The 21218-nt window shown below is 43.2% G+C and overlaps 2 protein-coding genes across 12 annotated transcripts in view; one reads left to right on the top strand and one right to left on the bottom strand.

The window, feature by feature from the left end:
• The first annotated feature begins 769 nt into the window (after positions 1-769).
• Positions 770-16978, top strand: LOC121532264 (four and a half LIM domains protein 1). 2 transcript variants are annotated; one of them, XM_041838120.1, is made up of 6 exons: positions 770-875; positions 11523-11704; positions 12346-12523; positions 12671-12840; positions 15716-15902; positions 16203-16978. In XM_041838120.1, the coding sequence occupies exons 2-6, from the start codon at positions 11549-11551 to the stop codon at positions 16355-16357; spliced, it is 846 nt and encodes a 281-aa protein (XP_041694054.1). In that variant the 5' UTR covers positions 770-875; positions 11523-11548; the 3' UTR covers positions 16358-16978. The 2 variants fall into 2 exon arrangements, with proteins under 2 accessions (XP_041694054.1, XP_041694047.1); XM_041838113.1 differs by lacking the exon at positions 770-875 and adding an exon at positions 8064-8157.
• Positions 16979-17022: 44 nt separating this feature from the next.
• The window catches only part of LOC121585935 (ensconsin-like), a 45954-nt gene continuing 41758 nt past the window's right edge, over positions 17023-21218 (bottom strand). For all 10 annotated transcript variants that reach the window (XM_045227118.1, XM_045227121.1, XM_045227127.1 and 7 more), the window contains 2 exons: positions 20832-21115; positions 17023-20695 (listed from right to left, as the gene is read on the bottom strand). In XM_045227118.1, coding sequence (XP_045083053.1) covers positions 20688-20695; positions 20832-21115 — 292 coding nt within the window. In that variant the 3' untranslated portion in view covers positions 17023-20687. The remainder of the gene's footprint in view (positions 20696-20831; positions 21116-21218) is intronic.

Raw genomic sequence — 21218 nt, 5'->3', positions numbered from 1 at the left:
CGCAGCTGGCAGCCCAATCTGGAGCCCTTCCAGCAGGGTAACAGAACCACTGGGAGAGGGGTGTGAACCCCCAAGGGATTTCCCATCCATAAATGCCAGTAGTAAAGCCAAGTCATTTCTATCTTTGTTGATCGAATGATGCTTTTGATTTGAATGAAAATATGGTTATTCTTCTGTCATTGATACAGTACCTGACATGATAGAACGTGTGTGGTTCCATTGTATCCAAAATAATATTTACTTGTGTTATTCCTTTGTAGTAACACAGCTGTTCAGGCTCGAGGAAGGGTAAGCAAGGATACACCTAATGTATCTACTTAGCCTGAGTGTGACTCATCTTGTTGCAATCTCTCTCTGCAAAATATATACATTACCAAAGAAGGAGGTGCGGGTGCACTGGAGAATACTGGCATACATACTGTATGGATAATATAGATGACATATAGATGTTCATCCTTAATTCATTTTCTGGACAGCACAAGTCATCCTCCTCAGAGGGCAATGAAATCTATGTATGTAATGAAAAAAGCATAGTGCTTGGGCTACACCAAGAGATGCAGGCCATACTAAAACTTCTATTGAGTTTGCTTGATTCATATACCTGTTCTCAAAGAGTAGCCTATTGCGCTTTGTGAAGCAGAAGCCCTTTTGAATGCAACATAATTGCTTCCATTACCTCCAGTGTTAGCCAGTGAGAACCTATTAGCTACAGCTTGTAAATTCCTGGCTGAGGTCATTGTTGATATGAACGGAGAGGTTTGGATCATATCCTGCAGTTTTTTTCTGAGCTCCACTTGCTTTTAAGGAGCGTCAACGACGCGTCTGGTACATCCCCGCTAAAAACCTTACCGTTGGACGCTTCGGTGTGGAGACAGGTGAGTCAAATCCCATATTATGAGAATTAAAAAACAATCTAAAAGCTATGAAAGTATGTTATAAAGTTGGAATCAAGTTTTTCTTTGACTGGGAAAGTTCCAGTGGACCGACTGTGCGTAAAATGTGAACTTTTTTGTTATAACATATATTTCTTTACTCCGGTTATGTCTATGACATGAGTAAATGTTTGAATTACATTTGTTGTCAGTTTTTGTTAATTTCTGACATTGGGTCAATGCAAAAAACATTAGACACAAGGTGCATGTGCATTTTGGGCATTGAATGCTGGTTTACAGAACCATATTCCTTGTAGTGGGCAGCATAGCTTTGAAGCAGCTTAAGAGGTCTGATAAGGAGGGCTGGAATTGTAATAGTCAGTGATATAAAGTAATTTCCCATACCTGGAGGCATGTGCTGTTATTATTCGTAGTGCATGTTAGCCTATTGGCAATCATTAATCTCAAGTATTTTTTGTAAAGTAGCTGCTGTACATTTTGTTGACCACAATATATAGATTTTCAAAGTTCAGATAAAACCAAAGATCTATAAGTGTCTATATGCATATGGGTAGTGTCTGACTTGGTAATTTACTGTAGCCTATGTGGTCAGCTTTTAATGGTTTAAAATGAGCAGTTTGGTCAATTACATTTACTAATGATTGTTATTCCAAGTTTCATAGTTTTACTGACATAAAGAACAATTATTCACTGAAAACCTTTTTATAGACGGTTTATTGTGTTCTGTACACGCATGATGTAATCGATTCAATCAAATCCTGAAACCAGGTTTCTGGCAAAGGTCAAAAGCAGCATTTGTCTACCTCAAGCAAAATATTGTTTACAATGGGACACAGAAAGAAACTGGACGTCACAGAATGCTGTTTTGGACATATCCTGTAGTTTAAAATCTGGTAACCCGTTTTAATTGAATAGGGCCCTGAGCCCATGTTGACATCATCAGTGCTAACAAATACCATCATAATAGTAGCCTACATTTAGTAGCCTACATAACGACTGGGCTATTCAAGGTCAGCCCAAAAACCCTCCCTTGAAACACACAGTACAGTAGGTTGCCCTCAGCCCTGCTACACTTTACTGGTTTGGCCAGCTGCCAAGCCAAATGTATGATGTCATTTTCTTCTAGCAGCAGCAGCCTCAGAACACCTTGGGAGGCCCCTCCTCCTTTACTGTGACTGGCTCTCATTGTACCAATGACATCACCATTTTAGGCAATAAAATACTGAACTATTTTCTCTTTGGGTTGGGTTTAGTGCCCATAGCTTTTCATAATATGGTAGATACATTATCTGGTACTTTACAGTACACTCCTTGTCTCTAACCAGACTAATTGATTCAGTTCTGTTCGTTCATAATGTGAGCATTTGTGCCTTCATGAAGAATTTGTTCATGCAAAGTTGAGTCATATCAGCCTGACACACCAGCAATAGCAGCAGGACCCAATGTTCACAGACAGGGTGCCCATTGGAACACATTGTGACAATGATGATGTTAGATCAGTGGGCTCAGTTACTGGAGGACCTTGTGTTTCCTGTATGGCCCCCATCAGTTACTGGAGGACCTTGTGTTTCCTGTATGGCCCCCATCAGTTACTGGAGGGCCTTGTGTTTCCTGTATGGCCCCCATCAGTTACTGGAGGGCCTTGTGTTTCCTGTATGGCCCCCATCAGTTACTGGAGGACCTTGTGTTTCCTGTATGGCCCCCATCAGTTACTGGAGGACCTTGTGTTTCCTGTATGGCCCCCATCAGTTACTGGAGGGCCTTGTGTTTCCTGTATGGCCCCCATCAGTTACTGGAGGGCCTTGTGTTTCCTGTATGGCCCACATCAGTTACTGCAGAGCCCAAGAAGACAGCCTCTGAAGCATCAGTGTCCTCTGTTTATTCTAGTACAGACTATCTTCATTCATCTTAGTAAATGGAGCAAGTCTTAGTGCCTCAGAGCAGTAGCCCTCGTCTCTCCATCCTCACTGTGTGTGTGTGTGTGTGTGTGTGTGTGTGTGTGTGTGTGTGTGTGTGTGTGTGTGTGTGTATGTGTGTGTGTGTGTGAGTAGGACAGAGGGAGGGAGGGATAGCGAGGGAGTGTAGATGAGTGGAGGATATGAAACAATGATACAGCATGCTCCCTTCCAGCTGACTGCTGAGAAGATCCTAATTAGGCAATGTAGTATGTCTGACTGACTGGCTGGCTGGCTGTGAGGGTGGGTGGGTAGCATTCTCAGAACTGTACCTCTCTGCCTTACCCCTCTCCTCATCCACACCTCTCTCTGTTATTGTGAGAGAGAGAGAGAGAGAGAGAGAGAGAGAGAGAGAGAGAGAGAGAGAGAGAGAGAGAGAGAGAGAGAGAGAGAGAGAGAGAGAGAGGTGGAGAGCGAGGTAGAGAAAGAGAGAGGTATAGAGACAGAGAGAGAGAGGTAGAGAAAGAGAGAGCTCATAACCCACTCCCAGATCTGCTCTCCCTCTTTCCCATTAGTTGTGTGTCACTCTTCAAACCCTATACTGATGTAATCATACTTCTCCGTCCCATGAATTTAACCATATTATGCAACTTGGGGCCTCACCACTTTTTAAGTGCGGTCTGCTGGCTTATAGGGACGGATGAAGTCAGTGGGAAATTCACGCCCATTGAACAAGTGAGTCTGTCTTTCTTTACGTGCTGTTTCCATTGTCCTACTGATCCTATCTTGTCAACTTGACATATATTGGGGACAGATTTCTTTATCCCTATGAACCGAGCAGACTGAGCTATTGGAGCAGTTGACCTTTTCAGATTTCCAGAGAGCTGTGAGTCATGCAGAAGCAATGGGAGCTTGAAGTGTTGGCCTGCCCACCGTGAAGTCTTTATCAATGTGTGTGTGTGTGTGTGTGTGTGTGTCTGAATTCTACATCATGGAAGAACAAGTTTGGGGGCTGTTGAATGGAAAAACACACACATACAGTAATCCCCCCACGTACCCCACCCTGCTGCCCTTGACGTACACACACACACACCTCTGTGCGCGAGTACGAGTCATTCCTGAATCGAGTGTTGTGGATATTATGTCCCGTCCGGTTGTGAGATGTGGATATGGATGTGACAATGTCAGTTGTTGACAAAATGGCTGTGGCCTTTCAGCCTCGTGTCCGCTCAGAAATCACACATATTTGACCCTGTCAGTCTACACCTCACAACTCTACCCGCACCTCTGTTGTTGCTAGGTAACGTGTGTTGATATACAGTAGTGCTGTGGCTCTCACTGTCTCCCTGTGTGTGGTGGTGAGTCAGTAATACTTTAGTACTCCTCTGACAGAGATAAGATGACCCTATCACTACCCTGTCCACTGACCAGGACCAGGAACAGATGGTGACTGAGTCACAACAGAACTCAGAGAGACCAGGACCAGGAGCAAATGGTGACTGAGTCACAACAGAACTCAGAGAGACCAGGACCAGGAGCAAATGGTGACTGAGTCACAACAGAACTCAGAGAGACCAGGACCAGGAACAGATGGTGACTGAGTCACAACAGAACTCAGAGAGACCAGGACCAGGAGCAGATGGTGACTGAGTCACAACAGAACTCAGAGAGACACACAGAGGGAACCATCTGAGAAATGAACCATTGGAAAGGCCGGCCTTTTGTTTCTGTCTGGGCTATAACAACTATCCATTAACTCATTTATGTATCATGATTAGAGACTGGCATTTGTTGCCAGAGTACTGGTCCTGGAAAATCTGTTATTGACAAGTCAAACACCTACACAAACACCAAATGAATAATGCATGTTGCCAGTGGACCTCAGTGATATATATGTCTGTCTCACAGGGAACAGTGCTATGGTGATCTTAGGTTGTGTCTGTATGCTAGTCTGCACAGTAGAAGAGGTGGAGGCATGTTCTAATGACCTAGTCAGGACCTATTCCTGCGTTTGGTCAGGAAGTCCACTCCAGGCGTCCTATTTAATCCCCCTGGTAACATGAGCAATAAGACTCTGTCTGGTTAGATATGTGATGTTTATGCCTTATCCATCACCACCACCACCACTACAGAACTGCTGCCAGGTTTTCATCCGAACAGCCTCTTTGATCTCTCCTAGAGAGAGTAGAGACTGAGGCCACACCCCAGAGAGAGAGGAACACTCCATCAACACACATTACATCTAATTTGTGTTGGAAATAGCTTTCCATGCACTAGATCTCTGGTTATATTGAGACTGTAAAGAGTCCCCATCTCTGTTGGACAGGCAGACACACTGCAACATGACACAGTAGATTAGAAATGGTATTCCATTTTCCTACAGTATGAGTCACATCTGAATGGCTATTGGCTAACTAACCACATCCTGTACATCTTGTAGTTAGAAAAGCTCTTTGTGGTTCTGGTGAGGTTTGTTGTTGCTGATGGAGCCAGGGTGAGTGTGTTGTGCTATTTCTGTCCTGTATAGGGCAGGACCTAAGGGACTGACAGGTGGGCAGGTGGGCCCACGTTCCTCTGATACTGTCTACCAGGAGAATAGACACAGTCTCAACAGCCGAACCCGCAAACGAGCCTGTCACACCGCTGTCAACATTACACACACGCATGAGCACAGGGATATGCACGGACAAACGCACATTCACACACACACAAACACACACACACTGATTTATATTGTTGTACAGTACTAAAACATAGACAGCTTTAAAGCTTTAATCAACAAAACAACTGCCTGTTCCAGACAGACGGCGAGATGAAGGGAGAGATGGAGGGAGAGAGAGGGAGAGATGGAGGGAGAGAGAGGGAGAGATGGAGGGAGAGAGAGGGAGAGTAATTAATTAAGAGAAATTAAGAGAATAACTGATGGAGGCCGTACAAGGCAGAAAGGGGAATTGTGGGGGATGAGCGTACAGATGTAGGATTTTAATTTGATCACCCTGTTGCAGGATACATTTCCTGCAATGCAGGAAATGTTAAACTTGTAGTGTATTTGGGGTTTAAAAAGGCTTCTGAAGTTGGACATTTCTGAGTTGATTTTCCCTTACGAAAAACATATCAACCCCTACAAAACTGTCCATTCATTATAATCCACAAAATAATTCACATTTCCTGTTGCTGCAGGATTATTTTCCTGCTGTAGCAAACTGGCTCAAATTAAGATCCTACATCTGTACTAAACAGAGAAGAGAAGACAGGACTCTTCCTCAGGGGGCTTTAACATTTACATTACATTTACGTCATTTAGCAGACGCTCTTATCCAGAGCGACTTACATTATTATTATTTTTTTCATACCCCCTGTGGGAATCGAACCCACAACCCTGGCGTTGCAAACGCCATGCTCTATCAACTGAGCTACATCCCTGCCGGCCATTCCCTCCCCTTACCCTGGACGACGCTGGGCCAATGCGCGCCACCCCATGGGTCTCCCGGTCACGGCCGGCTACGACAGAGCCTGGATTCGAACCAGGATCTCTAGTGGCACAGCTAGCACTGCGATGCAGTGCCTTAGACCACTGCGCCACTCAGGAGACATTAAGTGGTGTGGTGTGGTGTCCATGGTGCCTGCCTGATCATTAATGTTTCTCTGTGGGTTTAGTTTGAGGGACAGATGATATAAACAGACCGGCAATGACTGAATAAACATCAGTAATGGGACAAATCAAATCTGCAATTACGACCAGATGCCTTAAACAAACAGCCACTGCTTTCTATTCTCTTCTGTTGGATCTGTTGTCCCCTGTCTGGCCTGTAATGTTGTTGTTCTCCTGATTGATATGGGTTTTGTCCCAAATGGCACCCTATTCCCTATATAGTGCACTGCTTTTGACCATGGTCCAAAGGGCTTTAGTCAAATGTAGTGCTCTGTGTAGAGGATAGGATGTCATTTAAGTGCGGAGACATGGAAGACTCATTAGGGTAACAACAAACAAAGGGATCTCTTTACTCTGGTCATTGACTTGATGATGAGTCATGATTATTCAGTTCTTGACACACTCTAACTGGTGCGCCTGGCACCTACTACTATACCCCGTTCAAAGGCACTTCAATCTTTTGTCTTGCCCATTCACCCTCTGAATGGCACACACACAATCCATGTCTCAATTGTCTCAAGGCTTAAAAATCGTTCTTTAACTTGTCTCCTCCCCTTTATCTACACTGATTGAAGTGGATTTAACAAATGACATCAATAAGGGATCATAGCTTTCACCTGGATTCACCTGGTCAGTCTATGTCATGGAAAGAGCAGGTGTTCCTAATGTTTTGTACACTCAGTGTATGTGATCATATACAAACGTAAGCAAGGTTTGAAATTATTATGTTTTAGTCAAATGTTATATCTGTTTGGGCTTCTTGCGGTCAATTTGCAGACTACAAATTATTTGTAATTATGTTCCGGCCCCACGACCATCCGCTCAAGAAAAAATTGGCCCATGGCTGAATCTAGTTGATGATCCCTGGTCTGTGGCGTATAGTTCCCTTGTGTTACAAATGTCATCTTCGGTACCTTCAAGGAAATGTTTTTGTTGAGAGCCACTAAGGTCATAGAAGTATTCAACACTGAAAAACAAAGTGCTTGAAAATAACCTTGGCTGGGAGCGCTTTAGAACATAGTTTTTAGCACACATCATTGAGTTATGTAAATACAGACACACACACAAACACATACTGTAGACACACACGGGCACACACATGCAGACGCAACATGGGCACGCACGCACGCATATTTCCCAAAAAGCCTTTCACCATGTTCTAAGTGTTTATGGTAATATAAAGTGTTACTAAATAAACAAACCATAAATTAAGGTTTGAATGACACTCAGCCTGTTTTCACAATGCCTTTCACAGTAATGATATGAACATGCTGGTCGGTTGCAGTGCTTCACTCTCTCAGCCCTTCTTCGGATGTTTGATATGAACCTATTCATGTACTAAAACACATTCTACACACGAACAAACAAATATCATAGGGGCAGTGGCGGTATACTATCTGTTGCCTCTGGTGGTCCTCATTCCAGACCTTAGGAATCCCTCTTTGCCCCCCTCCCATACACTCTATTATTTTGATGCATATCCTAAAATGGAATGGTTCATGATTTGGGTGTGGGGTTAGGGGGTGTGGGGGTGTGGGGGTGAGGGGGTGAGAGGGTGAGGGGCAGCTGTGGGCGTGGATCAGAGGGGGGGTATATATAGCCTATACCTTGTGGATCACCCTGTGTGGATGCAACTCTCTCCTCCGGTCCTTGGTTCTGTCTTTCGCCTCTCCTTACCTCTCTTACCTGGACCTAAACATGGCTTACAGACTTTCAGGTAAAGAAATAGGCTGTTGCATTGTGATAGATGCTTGTCTTTTTATTCCATTACTGATACCTAGTGCTGGAATAGTGGTGGTGGTTTGGGGAGATTTTCTCAAGTCCGGTCAGAGACACTGACTGGTGGGTTGTGGGATGTTCGTCTTGGGTCTTGGTTAGAAACATGGGTTTGTTTAGTGGGTCAGAATTGAAAAACGTTTGGGAACCTGGAGTACTTTTTCTGATTATTGATAATTTTTTTGGTGGAAGGAAACAAAGGTCTCGTGACATCACAGAGGGAGAAAAAAGGTCCATAGAGGTTGAAAGAAGTTGAAAGATTTTTTTTGGGAGAAAAGTGACAGTTTGACCTTTTTCATGGCAATGCTATTTACAGCAGGATTAATGCACTTAATGGAAATGAAGTCCTTGGGACAGCATCATTTAGGCAGTCAGTAGTGAATCAAAGATGATTCATTCAATGTTAATTTGGTACATTATGAGTCAGACAGAGGTATCACATGGTAGATACTAACAGTTGATCTGCCTGACCTCCATAACTCTCTCTCTGGGAGCCGTTTGGCTTTGATCTGCCATCAGTGAGCCATCAATGGTGGTGAGAGCCAGGCTCACTGGCACCACCCTGGTTCACCACTCACTGTGCTCTTACTCGGACCTTTCCACTGTAGAGTGCTTCCCACCCCAGGGACCAAAGTGGTATACTCCAACCCCTCCTACAGAACGCTGGTGCATACCATTTCTGTTTCTGTGGGGGGAGCTGTGTGATTGGCGGTAGCTGAAAGGCTTAGCGTTTAATTACTCTGCCCTTTTATTAGGCATCTAGACCCACAATGGTCACGGTGGCACAGTGGCACCCATAGTGTCCTCAAAAGTCACTACTCTGACTGTGGGCCTTGATCAAATCAAATAAAACATTTATTTGTCACATGCGCTGAATGCAATCGGTGTAGACTTTATTATGAAATGTTTACTTACGAGCCCTTTCCCAACAATGCAAAGTGAAAAAGTATGAAAAATGTGCTAAATAAGAAAGGAAATAGTAACACAATAAAATTACAATAACGAGACTATATACAAGGAGTACCTGTACGTACCGGTACGGAGTCAAGGTGCAGGGATAAGAGGTAGTTGTGGTAGGGGTAAAAGTGACTAGGCAATCAGGATAGATAATAAACATAGTAGCAGCAGCATGTGAAGAGTGTGAAAGTGTGTCTATGTGTGAGTGTGGCATCAATATGTATGTGTGTGTTTTGTGTGAGCATATGTAGTGTGTGTGTATGTGTGTGTTGGAGTGTCAGTGTAGTATGTGTGAGTGTGTGGGTAGAGTCCAGTGAGTGCAAGAGAGTCAGTGCAAAAAAAAAGGGGGTCAATGCAAATAGTCCGGGTAACCATTTGATTAACTGTTCAGCAGTCTTATGGCTTGGGGTAGAAGCTGTTCAGGAGCCTTTTGGTCCCAGACTTGGCGCTCCGGTACCGTTTGCTGTGCGGTAGCAAAGAGAACAGTCTATAACTTGGTTGGCTGGAGTCTTTGACCATTTTTGGGGCCTTCCTCTGACCACCTGTTATAGAGGTCCTGGATGGCAGGGAGCTCGGCCCCAGTGATGTCCCTGCCACAAGGGCACAGTGCTTACAAACCAGAATGGAATGCATGGTTTACTCAATTTGAGATGGATTCGGGCTTCTGAGACTGTGATACTTTGCTACCCTACTCCCCCTAATCTAGCCACTGATCCAGTCCTGCCAGTTTGATTCTGATGGACTGATCCTGATTGGCTCGTACCACTGAGATAAGAATGGGGGTGACTCACCGGTGACTCAGTATCGGGGCTTAAGCCAGGCTGCCTCCTTTATCCCTCTGGCACAGCTGAAGACAGGCCTCTCTCTTTCCCCTGTTCCACCCACCCATCCATCCTCACTGGACACTACAGCTGGGAGAGAGCACATACCGCAGCGTCTGAAACTAATCCTGTTCAGTTCACCACACACCACACACATCCCCAGACACCTCGAAGAGCACCAATTGGCTTTTGTCAATATTTGCAGTGTTCCCATGGCTACCAGGATATAATGCCATTCCCTCATTAGTATTTCTCTCCATCACTCTCATTTTTAAACCGGATTAAGATACTTGTGAACTCTCATCTGTTGTGTCTCATAAATCACAGATAATTTCGTTCCGGCTCCCAAACGGCTAACCCCAGCATAGAGATCCAGACTGATTGACCTTTGGTAGTTTTGGCGTAATTTAGATGATCCAGATGACACATACGGTCACTGAAAGGCTGAAAGAGCATGGTTCATTCCAGGGAGGCCCTAGAACACATACACACACACCAATCTCTTCCAGGAAACAGCTATGTCTCTGCCCATTGTGATGGGAATGTTGGTATGTTGATGAGAGGAGCAGGGGGACGTTTTTGTTTACACTAAGAGCCAATGAAACGACACTGCCAAAAAGGTCACACAGGTGAGAGAGGAGGTGGTTGGATGGGGTGTGTTGGAGTGAGTGAGACAAGAGCTCTAAAAATATGGCCTAAACTTTCCAGAAAAGCCTGATAAAGTCACCCAGTCCCCGTGGGGCCGAGTCAGACACAGAGTGATGACTACACGCTAAAGCTCTGTTCAGGACAGGCAGAAATCTGTGGGCCATTTTGAGGCAGTCATTTTCCACTTCCCTCAGCTGTTTGGCATGCCGGTGCTAAGCCCCTCACCTGGCTGGTTCTGATTAGAGGACAGGACACTTACTGGGATGCCAGCTTGAACATGTCTCTCTTAGCTTGTATGATGGATAGGTTTTTGTGTGTCTGGGTGCCCCATAGACAGGACCATGTTTTGTCAATCAGTACACATGACAGGCCGTGTGTGTGTGTGTGTGTGTGTGTGTGTGTGTGTGTGTGTGTGTGTGTGTGTGTGTGTGTGTGTGTGTGTGTGTGTATGTGTTAATGGCAGGTGAGGACTTTGGAAGGCCCAGGGTCATTACTCAGGGAAGGGTTGCAGAGAGCTGAGGATCATAGTATAAGAATGTGATGAATATTAAGTATTACATAAGTCATATAGGTATTACATGTCCCCGGATACTCTCTCGTAGGCTCACATGGACCTTATTGAGATCTAGGGCTCTATTCAATCTGTATCGCAGAAGTCTGTAGTGGTTGACTCAATCAAAATGTAACCTACACTGCCTCCCTGTGGTGACTCTGGGACATCACATCCAACTAAACTAGAGCCTTGACAGTTTACATACTTCCAATCAATGAATCTCTAATTACATTTATTTACTTGTCAATCAATTAATTTGACGAGTTAATCATGTATACATGACTTGATCCCCAATAGTAAATGTGATTGTTGTTTGTGTTGGTACAGGGCCGAGGAGCTATTCTACTTCCACAATGACTGAACGCTTCGACTGTTACTATTGCCGTGACAACCTGCATGGGAAGAAGTATGTTAAGAAGGAAGAGAAGCACGTGTGTACAAAGTGCTTCGACAAGCTCTGTGCCAATACCTGCGCAGAATGCCGTCGCCCCATTGGGGCTGATGCCAAGGTGGGTATTGTGTTTGTGTGTGTAGGACTGTCCTTGTGAGTGTGCGTGTTTGTGTGTGCCCTTAAATGTGTGTATGTGTGTGTGTTCAGTAGGCTGACTGGCTTCAGTTCATATGTGCAGATTAAGGCCAGTGTTTCTTATCTGTTCTTCCTCAATAAGCAGCAACAGTCAGCATTCAGTCACGGACACAGATTTTTTTTAAACGTTTTGTGATTTGTGTATTGTTGTGAATTGTTAGATACTACTGCACTGTTGGAGCTAGGAACACAAGCATTTCGCTACACCCGCAATAACATCTGCTACATTTGTGTATGTGACCAATCAAATGTGTTTTGATTTGATACTTGTCTTAAAGACACTATAATTACTAACTAACCCTGTAGGATCGTTTCACCATTGCTGTCTACCTCAGACTGCCCGTATTGGCTGGCAGTCCTTCATGCTACGCTGCACTCAAATTCACTTCATCTCCAATGCTAATAATGCTTTCCAGATGGACATACTCTGTTTTCTGGCAAACCCTTCTGAATACCGTAGCCTACAATTGATTAAGAAATGAGCCTCAGTTTAATGAGGTGTGTATGAAGCTCATGTGAATGAATGTATCTCACTCCTCACCCTCTCCCCTCCTCCATGTCCAGGAGCTGAACCATAAGAACCGCCACTGGCATGAGGACTGTTTCCGCTGTGCCAAGTGCTACAAGCCCCTGGCCAACGAGCCCTTCAGCGCCAGGGACGACGGCAAGATCATGTGTGGCAAGTGTGGCTCCTGCGAGGATGGCAACCGGTGCCAGGCCTGCTACAAGGTGGTCATGCCAGGTGTGCTTAACCATAACCACAATGCACTTCTTCATCTGTCCTTAACGTGACCTAGCACTATGCACATGGCTGCTGTTTACATTTTCAATTCCCACACTGTATGAAACATGTGTTTTTATTGTAATCTATTGTATCTTTGATTGCCAGGCACCCAGAACGTGGAGTATAAGAAGAAGGTGTGGCATGAGGAGTGCTTCACCTGCTTCGAGTGCAAGCAGCCAATCCGCTCGCAGAGCTTCCTGAACAAGGGCGATGACATCTACTGCGGCCCGTGCCATGAGAAGAAGTTTGCCAAGAAATGCTTCCACTGCAAGCAGGTGAAAAACAAAATCTGCCCCTTCACACACCCACATACAGAAAAACATATTTCATTATATTGTGAATTTTGCCCTTATATTGTGACCCTCCCCTTTTACTGTAAAACAAATTGAACATCCTCCCCCTCATAGAATTAACTGTAAAGTATGTTTACGACCACACATAACGAGAACTGTAGTGACCCTGTGTTTATAAACGTGGATATCAACTTTGCCACTTCAACATGGTTTTGTGGCACAGTCAATGCCACGTAAGGCTAGGGGCCAGAAGGTTGATGGTTCACCGACCACCACAGACGAGCTCACACTCCCTGCCTGTTTCATTACACTACGATCAAAGCCGGCTGCAGACTAGGGGGAAATCGGATTTTCAACATTTTGATGCCATATTTATAATTATATAAAATATATGCAACGAATGTTCCAACAACAGGTTTCTGTGCCAATGCAACACACAACCAATAAACAAAGCAAAAAATAAAAAATAATATAATAAGAAATAATAAATTAAAAAAACAAAGCATACCGACTTCGGGCACTTCAATATCATGGTTTGCGTTTTCAACACCACAATAAATAGACTATGTCAATCTCAACAAACAGTGGCCGCTGCACAGTTTGAATTGACTGATTGATTGATCTTATTTGTCCGTTTAAAAAATACATACATATACACAAATATTTTAAAAGTGACCGGGATTGCACAATAAAGTCAGGGACTTATTTCCATTGTGGTCCCTATTTTTTAAAACATAAATACATAAACAATTACATAGATACAGACACATTACATAGATACAGACACATTACACAGATACAGACACATTACATAGATACAGACACATTACAGAGATACAGACACATTACATAGATACAGACACATTACACAGATACAGACACATTACAGAGATACAGACACATTACATAGATACAGACACTATTATTATTATTATTATTATTATTATTACATTACAGAGATATTACAGAGATACAGACACATTACAGAGATACAGACACATTAGAGATACAGACACAGATACAGACACATTACAGAGATACAGACACATTACAGAGATACAGACACATTACATAGATACAGACACATTATTATTATTATTATTACATTACAGAGATAGACACATTACAGAGATACAGACACATTATAGAGATAGACACATTACATAGATACAGACACATTACATAGATACAGACACATTACATAGACACAGACACATTACAGAGATACAGACACATTACATAGATACAGACACATTACATAGATACAGACACATTACATAGATACAGACACATTATTATTATTATTATTACATTACAGAGATAGACACATTACAGAGATACAGACACATTACAGAGATACAGACACATTACAGAGATACAGACATTACAGAGATACAGACACATTACAGAGATAGACACAGACACATTAGAGATACAGACACATTACAGAGATACAGACACATTACAGAGATACAGACACAGATACAGACAAATTACATAGATACAGACACATTACATAGATACAGACACATTACATAGATACAGACACATTATTATCATTATTATTATTACTACATTACAGAGATACAGACACATTACAGAGATAGAGACGAAAGAATGCTCAACCTTCAGATGAGTATGAGGGGGAAGTTTAAGTACAATTCTTACAAGCTTGTTTGGCTGCTAGCTTATTCTTTCTTTATCCTTAGTCTTTTATCTTTAGATGTTTGGAGCTGCTGGTGAACAATGCTGTGCAGGCATAAGTGACACTGGACTAGCGCCCTTGCCAGAGTCTTTAGGGGGTCTATAGCTAGGTTTCCATCCAATTGGAGACAGATTTTCATGTGAATATTCTAAAATCTTCATAAAAACAATATGCCATTTCAGAGTTTCCTGTAGGAAAATTTGGCACCGGACAACATGACAGGGAAGATTTTAATTTACCGGACAGTTTAGAAATTTTATGGACATCCATATTCATTCAGATCCGACCTGGCGCAGCCAGCGCCATCAATAAACAAGGGATGTTGGCCAAATGAGTCACATTTACGTGTCCTTAAAAACAGCCTATAACAAATTACAAAAACACAATTTTTTTGTGTTTCGATGTGCAGCATATGCAAAACTTTACAGCCTATTTTTTATTTTTTTTGGGGGGGGGGTTAGGCTACTTTCCTAAAACAAGAATTGTCCAGCTGTCAGAAGTTTCAGCACTAAATGCATCAGGGCATTGCATGCAAAGGCCTATCTATGGCTTAGGTGTCTGCTGTATGATATTAATATCATATACCCCAGAGAGATAGAGATATGCCGGCAGCATGCTACGACACCAACATGCATTTCTTTATGTCAGATGGGTACTGCATCTGCTATACAGATATAGATGTACACAAGTAATTTGTACATTTTCAATCCAAATATTTTGTATAAAGATAAGCATTATATTGTTAGATTATAGGAGTAACTCTGGTAGGCCTGAAACAGTCTTCCTCACCTCAAGTTCAACTGTTGGAGTCAGTCTTCATATCATAGGCCTGCAGTAGCTAAAGCTTAATAATAACCACACCGTACCAAACCTTTACAAACGTTTCTAAACTTTATTAGGGTAATATCAAAAGTAAGTCAAGCCATTGTTTATAGGGAAAATATGAGCAGAAGAGGGAATGTAAACCAGGGAAACCATACAACCCTCCCCAAAGCCAAAAACTCATGTTTGACAACCCTCCCCTATTTTGGACCACACCTCCCCCCAGTACATTTTTATCTGTCCCGTATGACAGTGTAATTACAGTAGACCTAATTATAGTATTCTTAAGGTACAAGTTAAAGGAAATGCTTTCTGTTTCTCTCCCCTCAGCCCATCACTTCAGGTGGTATAAGCTACCAGGACCAGCCATGGCACTCTGAGTGCTTTGTGTGTCGTACCTGCCGTAAGAGCCTGGCCGGAACCCGCTTCACCTCCCATGAGGAGCACGTCTACTGTGTGGACTGCTACAAGACCTCCGTGGCCAAGCAGTGCAACGGCTGTAAGAACCCCATCACAGGTCAGACACCCACACACATTTTACATGACCATGTATGCCTGATATTTATTGTATGGACAGATGCTCTGTTTTTATATATAATATAATATAATATGCCATTTAGCAGACGCTTTTATCCAAAGCGACTTACAGTCATGTGTGCATACATTTTTACATATGGTAAAAGAGATGATAAAGGATTTAATTATGTGCAGGATGTGGCATTGTTGAGATTATATTTTGGCTGTAAACGGCACTGGTCATCAAATATCTGGCCCAATACTATGCTGACTGCTGCAAATACCATCTCCCATAATACAGGGTTTGGCCATGGGACCAACGTGGTGAACTATGAGGGCCACTCCTGGCATGAATACTGCTTCAACTGCAAGAAATGCTCCCTTTCCCTGGCCAACAAGCGCTTTGTCATCAACGGAGAGAACATCTACTGCCCTGATTGTGCTAAGAAGCTGTGAGCACAGCCAGCCAGAGGGCCAAACAAGTTGTCTGTCAGTCATGTTTTGATAGGGCCAGAACATAAACTAGTGCCAACTAACTCAAGTTGAGCGGTCAAGCCAAGGGTTAAAACTACAGAGAAAGGTCAATTACCTGAATTAATTTGAACAGCAGCCGAATATGAATCTTGTTCCAGTGTTTTGTCATTGATGAATACTAACACACGCCAACTGGTTTGCTTTTGTGGGCCTGCGATATGCAATACTAAAAAGCTTGAACACTGCATAGCCATATTAGGGAATGCTATTTTCAGTGCCTTACTGGACCAGTGCTTTGAGAATACTAATATGGCAATTACATGTTTCCTGTTGCTTCTTGAATTATATTCTAGCTTTCCTAAATAATCAGTCATGGCATCTCTGAAGTGATGTTTGCAGAGCAGTTATGTATGAGGGTTGAGACATATAACGAACGCTTCATGTAATAATCAGTATGGACAAAGTAGGTATTTTTTGTAGGTATCAAGTGGTGTTATGAGATAGTAATCTAATCATGTAGTCATACTGTATCTTTTTGAAGTGGAGTGAAAGTTTGGGATGTGAATGCACATTATGGTGGATCAATAAAGGCAAGCAACAAAATTGAGTTTATTTTCACCTGCTAGACAGAAATAACAAACGCCTACTTTTACTTAGCAAAACTTTATTTTTTTAACGGTTCATATCTTCCCAGAACACTAGATATATTTACAAATATAATTTGTGGACATGGCTTGGGTTAGGGTCTGAAAAGCCTCCAGAAAGCTATTGATATTCACACTGTAGCCCTGGTCGGGTAGAATGATTGTCATGGCCGAAGTAAGGAGACGTGACACATTTGATTAGTTATTAATTACTATAAAATAAAAATACAGTCTTCTCAATCTAAGGCATTCTATTCTACTGTCATAGCGACTGAATCATGAGATCATTAAGAACAGTTAGCTCTGTATTCAGGCCCACAGATGCAGATAAGGATCGGAATTAAAAAACATAACAGGACCTGGAACATTTCTAGTATTAGAGCAGCGACTCATGTATTGGCCCTATCTACAGTATCTGTGACTGAATGTGCCAGCGCCACTGCCATGTAGCACTGACCAAGGAACAATCCTGTGTTTCATTCTAAACCAGTCTACAGCAATCCCCTGCACTTTTGAATAGATAAAAGGTTTGTCAAGTCAAGGAGGGGAGTTCATAGACGGCCTGGATGGGAGGAGACAGGAGAGAATAGAGAAACAAGAATACCACACCTCTCCAACAGGCCTACACAGTAAAGCTACTTCTTGGTGATAAGTTAACCCCATCTCCAAAATGTAATTCATTTCAGAAAGCTTTTCAACCCTTTCTTTCTAAAAGTGGAAAACCTCCCACAGTGCAAAGCGTCTGATGTTGTGATGAATAATACAACTGTTTGCACATGAAAACAAAAAAGTTTATCCTCAGAGAGAGAAGCGTGTTAAATTATTAAGGGCTTGTTTGTTTAGTAAAAGTTACATTCTCAAAGCTCATGGGCCTCCGTCTAGACATAGAGTATTTATAATATAAAGCCGTTTCAGAGAAACCTTCTGGTTTATTAGCGTGACAGAGTCAACAAGTTTATTATGAGGCAAACAAGGTCCCCAAACCTCTCTGTTTTGGACGATTCAAGCATAGGGAATTCAAGCTTCTGGACACAGCTTTTAAGGAACCCATAAACGAGACAAGAACAAGACTGACCAAATCGCATTTGTTGCCGTCTCCATCATTTAGTGGTAGACTCACTCCGTCACACTGCTGCTACACAGAGAGGTGTGTGGCATAGTGGCAGTCCATATTAACGTTCCTATTGCAACCTTCAGACACCATCCCTGCAACCTTTCACACCATGTGAAAAAGCACTAGAACATTTCTGCGTCTTCCACCCCTTAGTTGGGAACCAAGGCAATTATCAGAGGTGGTTGGGGGATGAAAAGCAGAACCTTTTAGAGCCTCACAAAATGCCCTCAATCAACGTACACAGACATCTTCCCTCTACAGTATGAGGATCCCCTGCCCTAGGCTTATGGAGTACTGGAGAAGAGGGTTTCCTGTAGCCCTATGGGTAACACCCAAACCTGACCTGAGTCAATTCCACACCAACTCTTAATCCCTATCCCTTGAGGTGATTTGTAAGTATTTGATAGGTATAAGCAATATAATCGCTTAACCTTGTGGAATCGTTGCCATATTGCTTACACCGATCCAATCTACAAAAGTACCCAGTGGGTAAGAGATAGGGCTTGATTTAGAACAGAGCATAGGGTAACAGCACTGACTACCCTGGCAAAGGGCACGAGTCTAACAGAACCAACATTTAAATAAAGTAACAGATAACGAGACTTAACATCCATTCCCAGTACACCACCCCACCCATGGGTGCATTGGCTCAATACTGATTATATACATAATACAATAACACTTAAATATGTCGAAATATATTTTCATATACTGTATATAAACAGACAGCCAAATTATTATAAAAATAATTGATAAATGTTTTTTTGCTCTTTGTTTTTTTTTTTGCCAGGAGAGGTAACAGAAGCTTTGTGGAGAAGCACTGGAATTAGTCTTGAACAAGCTACACAGACAGACAGGGAATGTACGAGACACTGCATACATCTACAGCCGGGTCAAAACAGCTCTGAGATGCCTGACAGAACATACATTTTAGCCCTATAAAGGAATGTTGGGCGTCGTAAGAGAGAACTTCCAACCATTCAAGTTAGTTTCTGGACCAGTACACCCCTCAGAGAAACGTCATTAGCAATTCTGAAGTGACGTAAAATGAAACTCATGGACCTCGTCTGACTGCAATTAACCAACACACGTTACTCCGTTATGGGCTATAGCCATTCATATGGTAAGAATATAGATTCATGCAGTCATTGCTGGGGGTCAAGTTATATTTCAGTGCTCAGGATGCAATTAAATTAGAATTTGATATGAGTTAGTAAACCATTAAGTCTATATACATGTAAAACCATAACATGTCAAGATCTTAGGACATAAACCTAAAGACCAGGAACCGAAAGTTAACAGCAACAGTTAAAATATTTACTAAATCACCAGTTTGTCAAATTCCTACATCCTTCAGTTTGTAAATTCTAAGTAGTAGGCAACCACCCTCAGCGGTGTCGGAGGAAACCGGAAACATCCGGGTTTCAGGCGAAAAGCAGCGAAGAGGCGAAGCTTGAAAACTGTATGTTTCCGGTTTCTTCCGACCCCGCTCAGGCATTTATTTTCTGCCTGCTACCTTAGGTTAGCAGGCAACAGTCATTTCATAAAACCAGTTGTTTGATTTATAGACATGAGTGCCTCCTAGTGGCCCTAAGGAGAAGAGCAGGAGTGAGGGAGTGGTGGGAGATGGCGAGGGAGGCAGAGGGGCTCTGACCAGCCCTTTGGGGCACAGGGGAGAGGGGTAAACCATGGAAGAATAGGGCCTAGAGAGTTTAAAGGAGAGCAAGTCTGGGAAAAGCCGCCAGCCAGACAAATCCAGAATTCTAGGTCGGATTACAATTTGGGTAGGATGGGATTAGAGTTACATAGTGCTGCTCCTGGCTTGGGCACCGGCAGGTCATAACACACGTTTGTGTAACTGCTCCCTCACCCACTGGAGATGCTTAGGGCCCCTGTAGGCAGACCCTGAGAGACTACAGTACCCAGGTGCCCCAGCCCACTCCCCACCAATCAGAATGTGTTTTATCACATCTGGGGGGGGGGGGGTACTAGAGTTTCCTGACTCAATCATGACATGAGAAGTAATGAACTCATAGCCATCATATAGCAAAGTGTTATGTACATACATCCTGGAATATTCTCAAACAAGACTAACCCCCCTAAAAACTAGACATGAGATAACAGTAATTACATTTTACGAAGAAGCCAAAATTAATAAATTACGTTGCACGCCCTGCCCAACACTTAAAAAACATCAACAGTATGAACAAAACAACATTTTAAAAAAGAACCGAGTCAAATGTTGTAAGTATGGAAGGATGAGAGCCCTTGCAGCGAGTACATTGAAGGAATAGAGATTTTCCCTGAAGCTTTGTTTCTCTTTTTAGATATTTGAAAAGTTTTTTATTTTCTTGTGGTGGGGGGTGCAAAGTTAGCGTTCTGGCAGTCACCGTCTCCCCCTCACCACATGTGCTCTTCCTCTGGCTAAGGGCGGGTGTGTGTATGTGGGTAGGTGTGTGTGTGTGTGTGGAGGGGGTAGGGGGGTCTGGAGCTCAGCTGGACAGGAACTCTAGGAGCGCAATATTCACAGGCCTCTGAAGGGAAAGCTGCAGCCTCACATCTCTACAGAGAGAGAGAGAGAAAACAAGTGTCAATATTTGATATTCACAAAGCTATTCACTTTTCTATACAACATGTGCAGTACAGTAGCAGTAAATCAACTTTACAAACAGTTGTTTCTAAAATACTTTTATCTCACCTGACAGGGCTTCGATGGGCTGACTGGAGGGGTGGAGGGTGGCCACGGGGGTCCCCTTGTCCTCGAAGGCCACCCTGGGCCCCTCGGGGGACCCGTCACAGTCGATGAGGCCCTGGTTGTGGCCGTCGGCATTGATGAGGGGCCGGCCCTTGGAGTTGACGCCCAGGTCAATGAGCTCCTCAAAGCTCCAGGGGCCAGGCTTACCATTCAGCCCCGGGGCCAGCATGTTAGAGTCCTCATTCAGGAACTCTGAGCCCCCAACTAAACAACCCTTAGGCACTGGACTGCAGGGGAGAGAGGGAGGGAGTGAATGAAAGATGCCTATAGCCAAAATAGTCCTATATCATTGTGTCTAGAGCATTTGGGAGTGGCATTCTGTGTGTGTGT

Source organism: Coregonus clupeaformis, chromosome 2, assembly GCF_020615455.1.
Source record: "Coregonus clupeaformis isolate EN_2021a chromosome 2, ASM2061545v1, whole genome shotgun sequence".
Taxonomy (NCBI): domain Eukaryota; kingdom Metazoa; phylum Chordata; class Actinopteri; order Salmoniformes; family Salmonidae; genus Coregonus; species Coregonus clupeaformis.
This window is presented reverse-complemented; position numbering and strand designations above follow the sequence as displayed.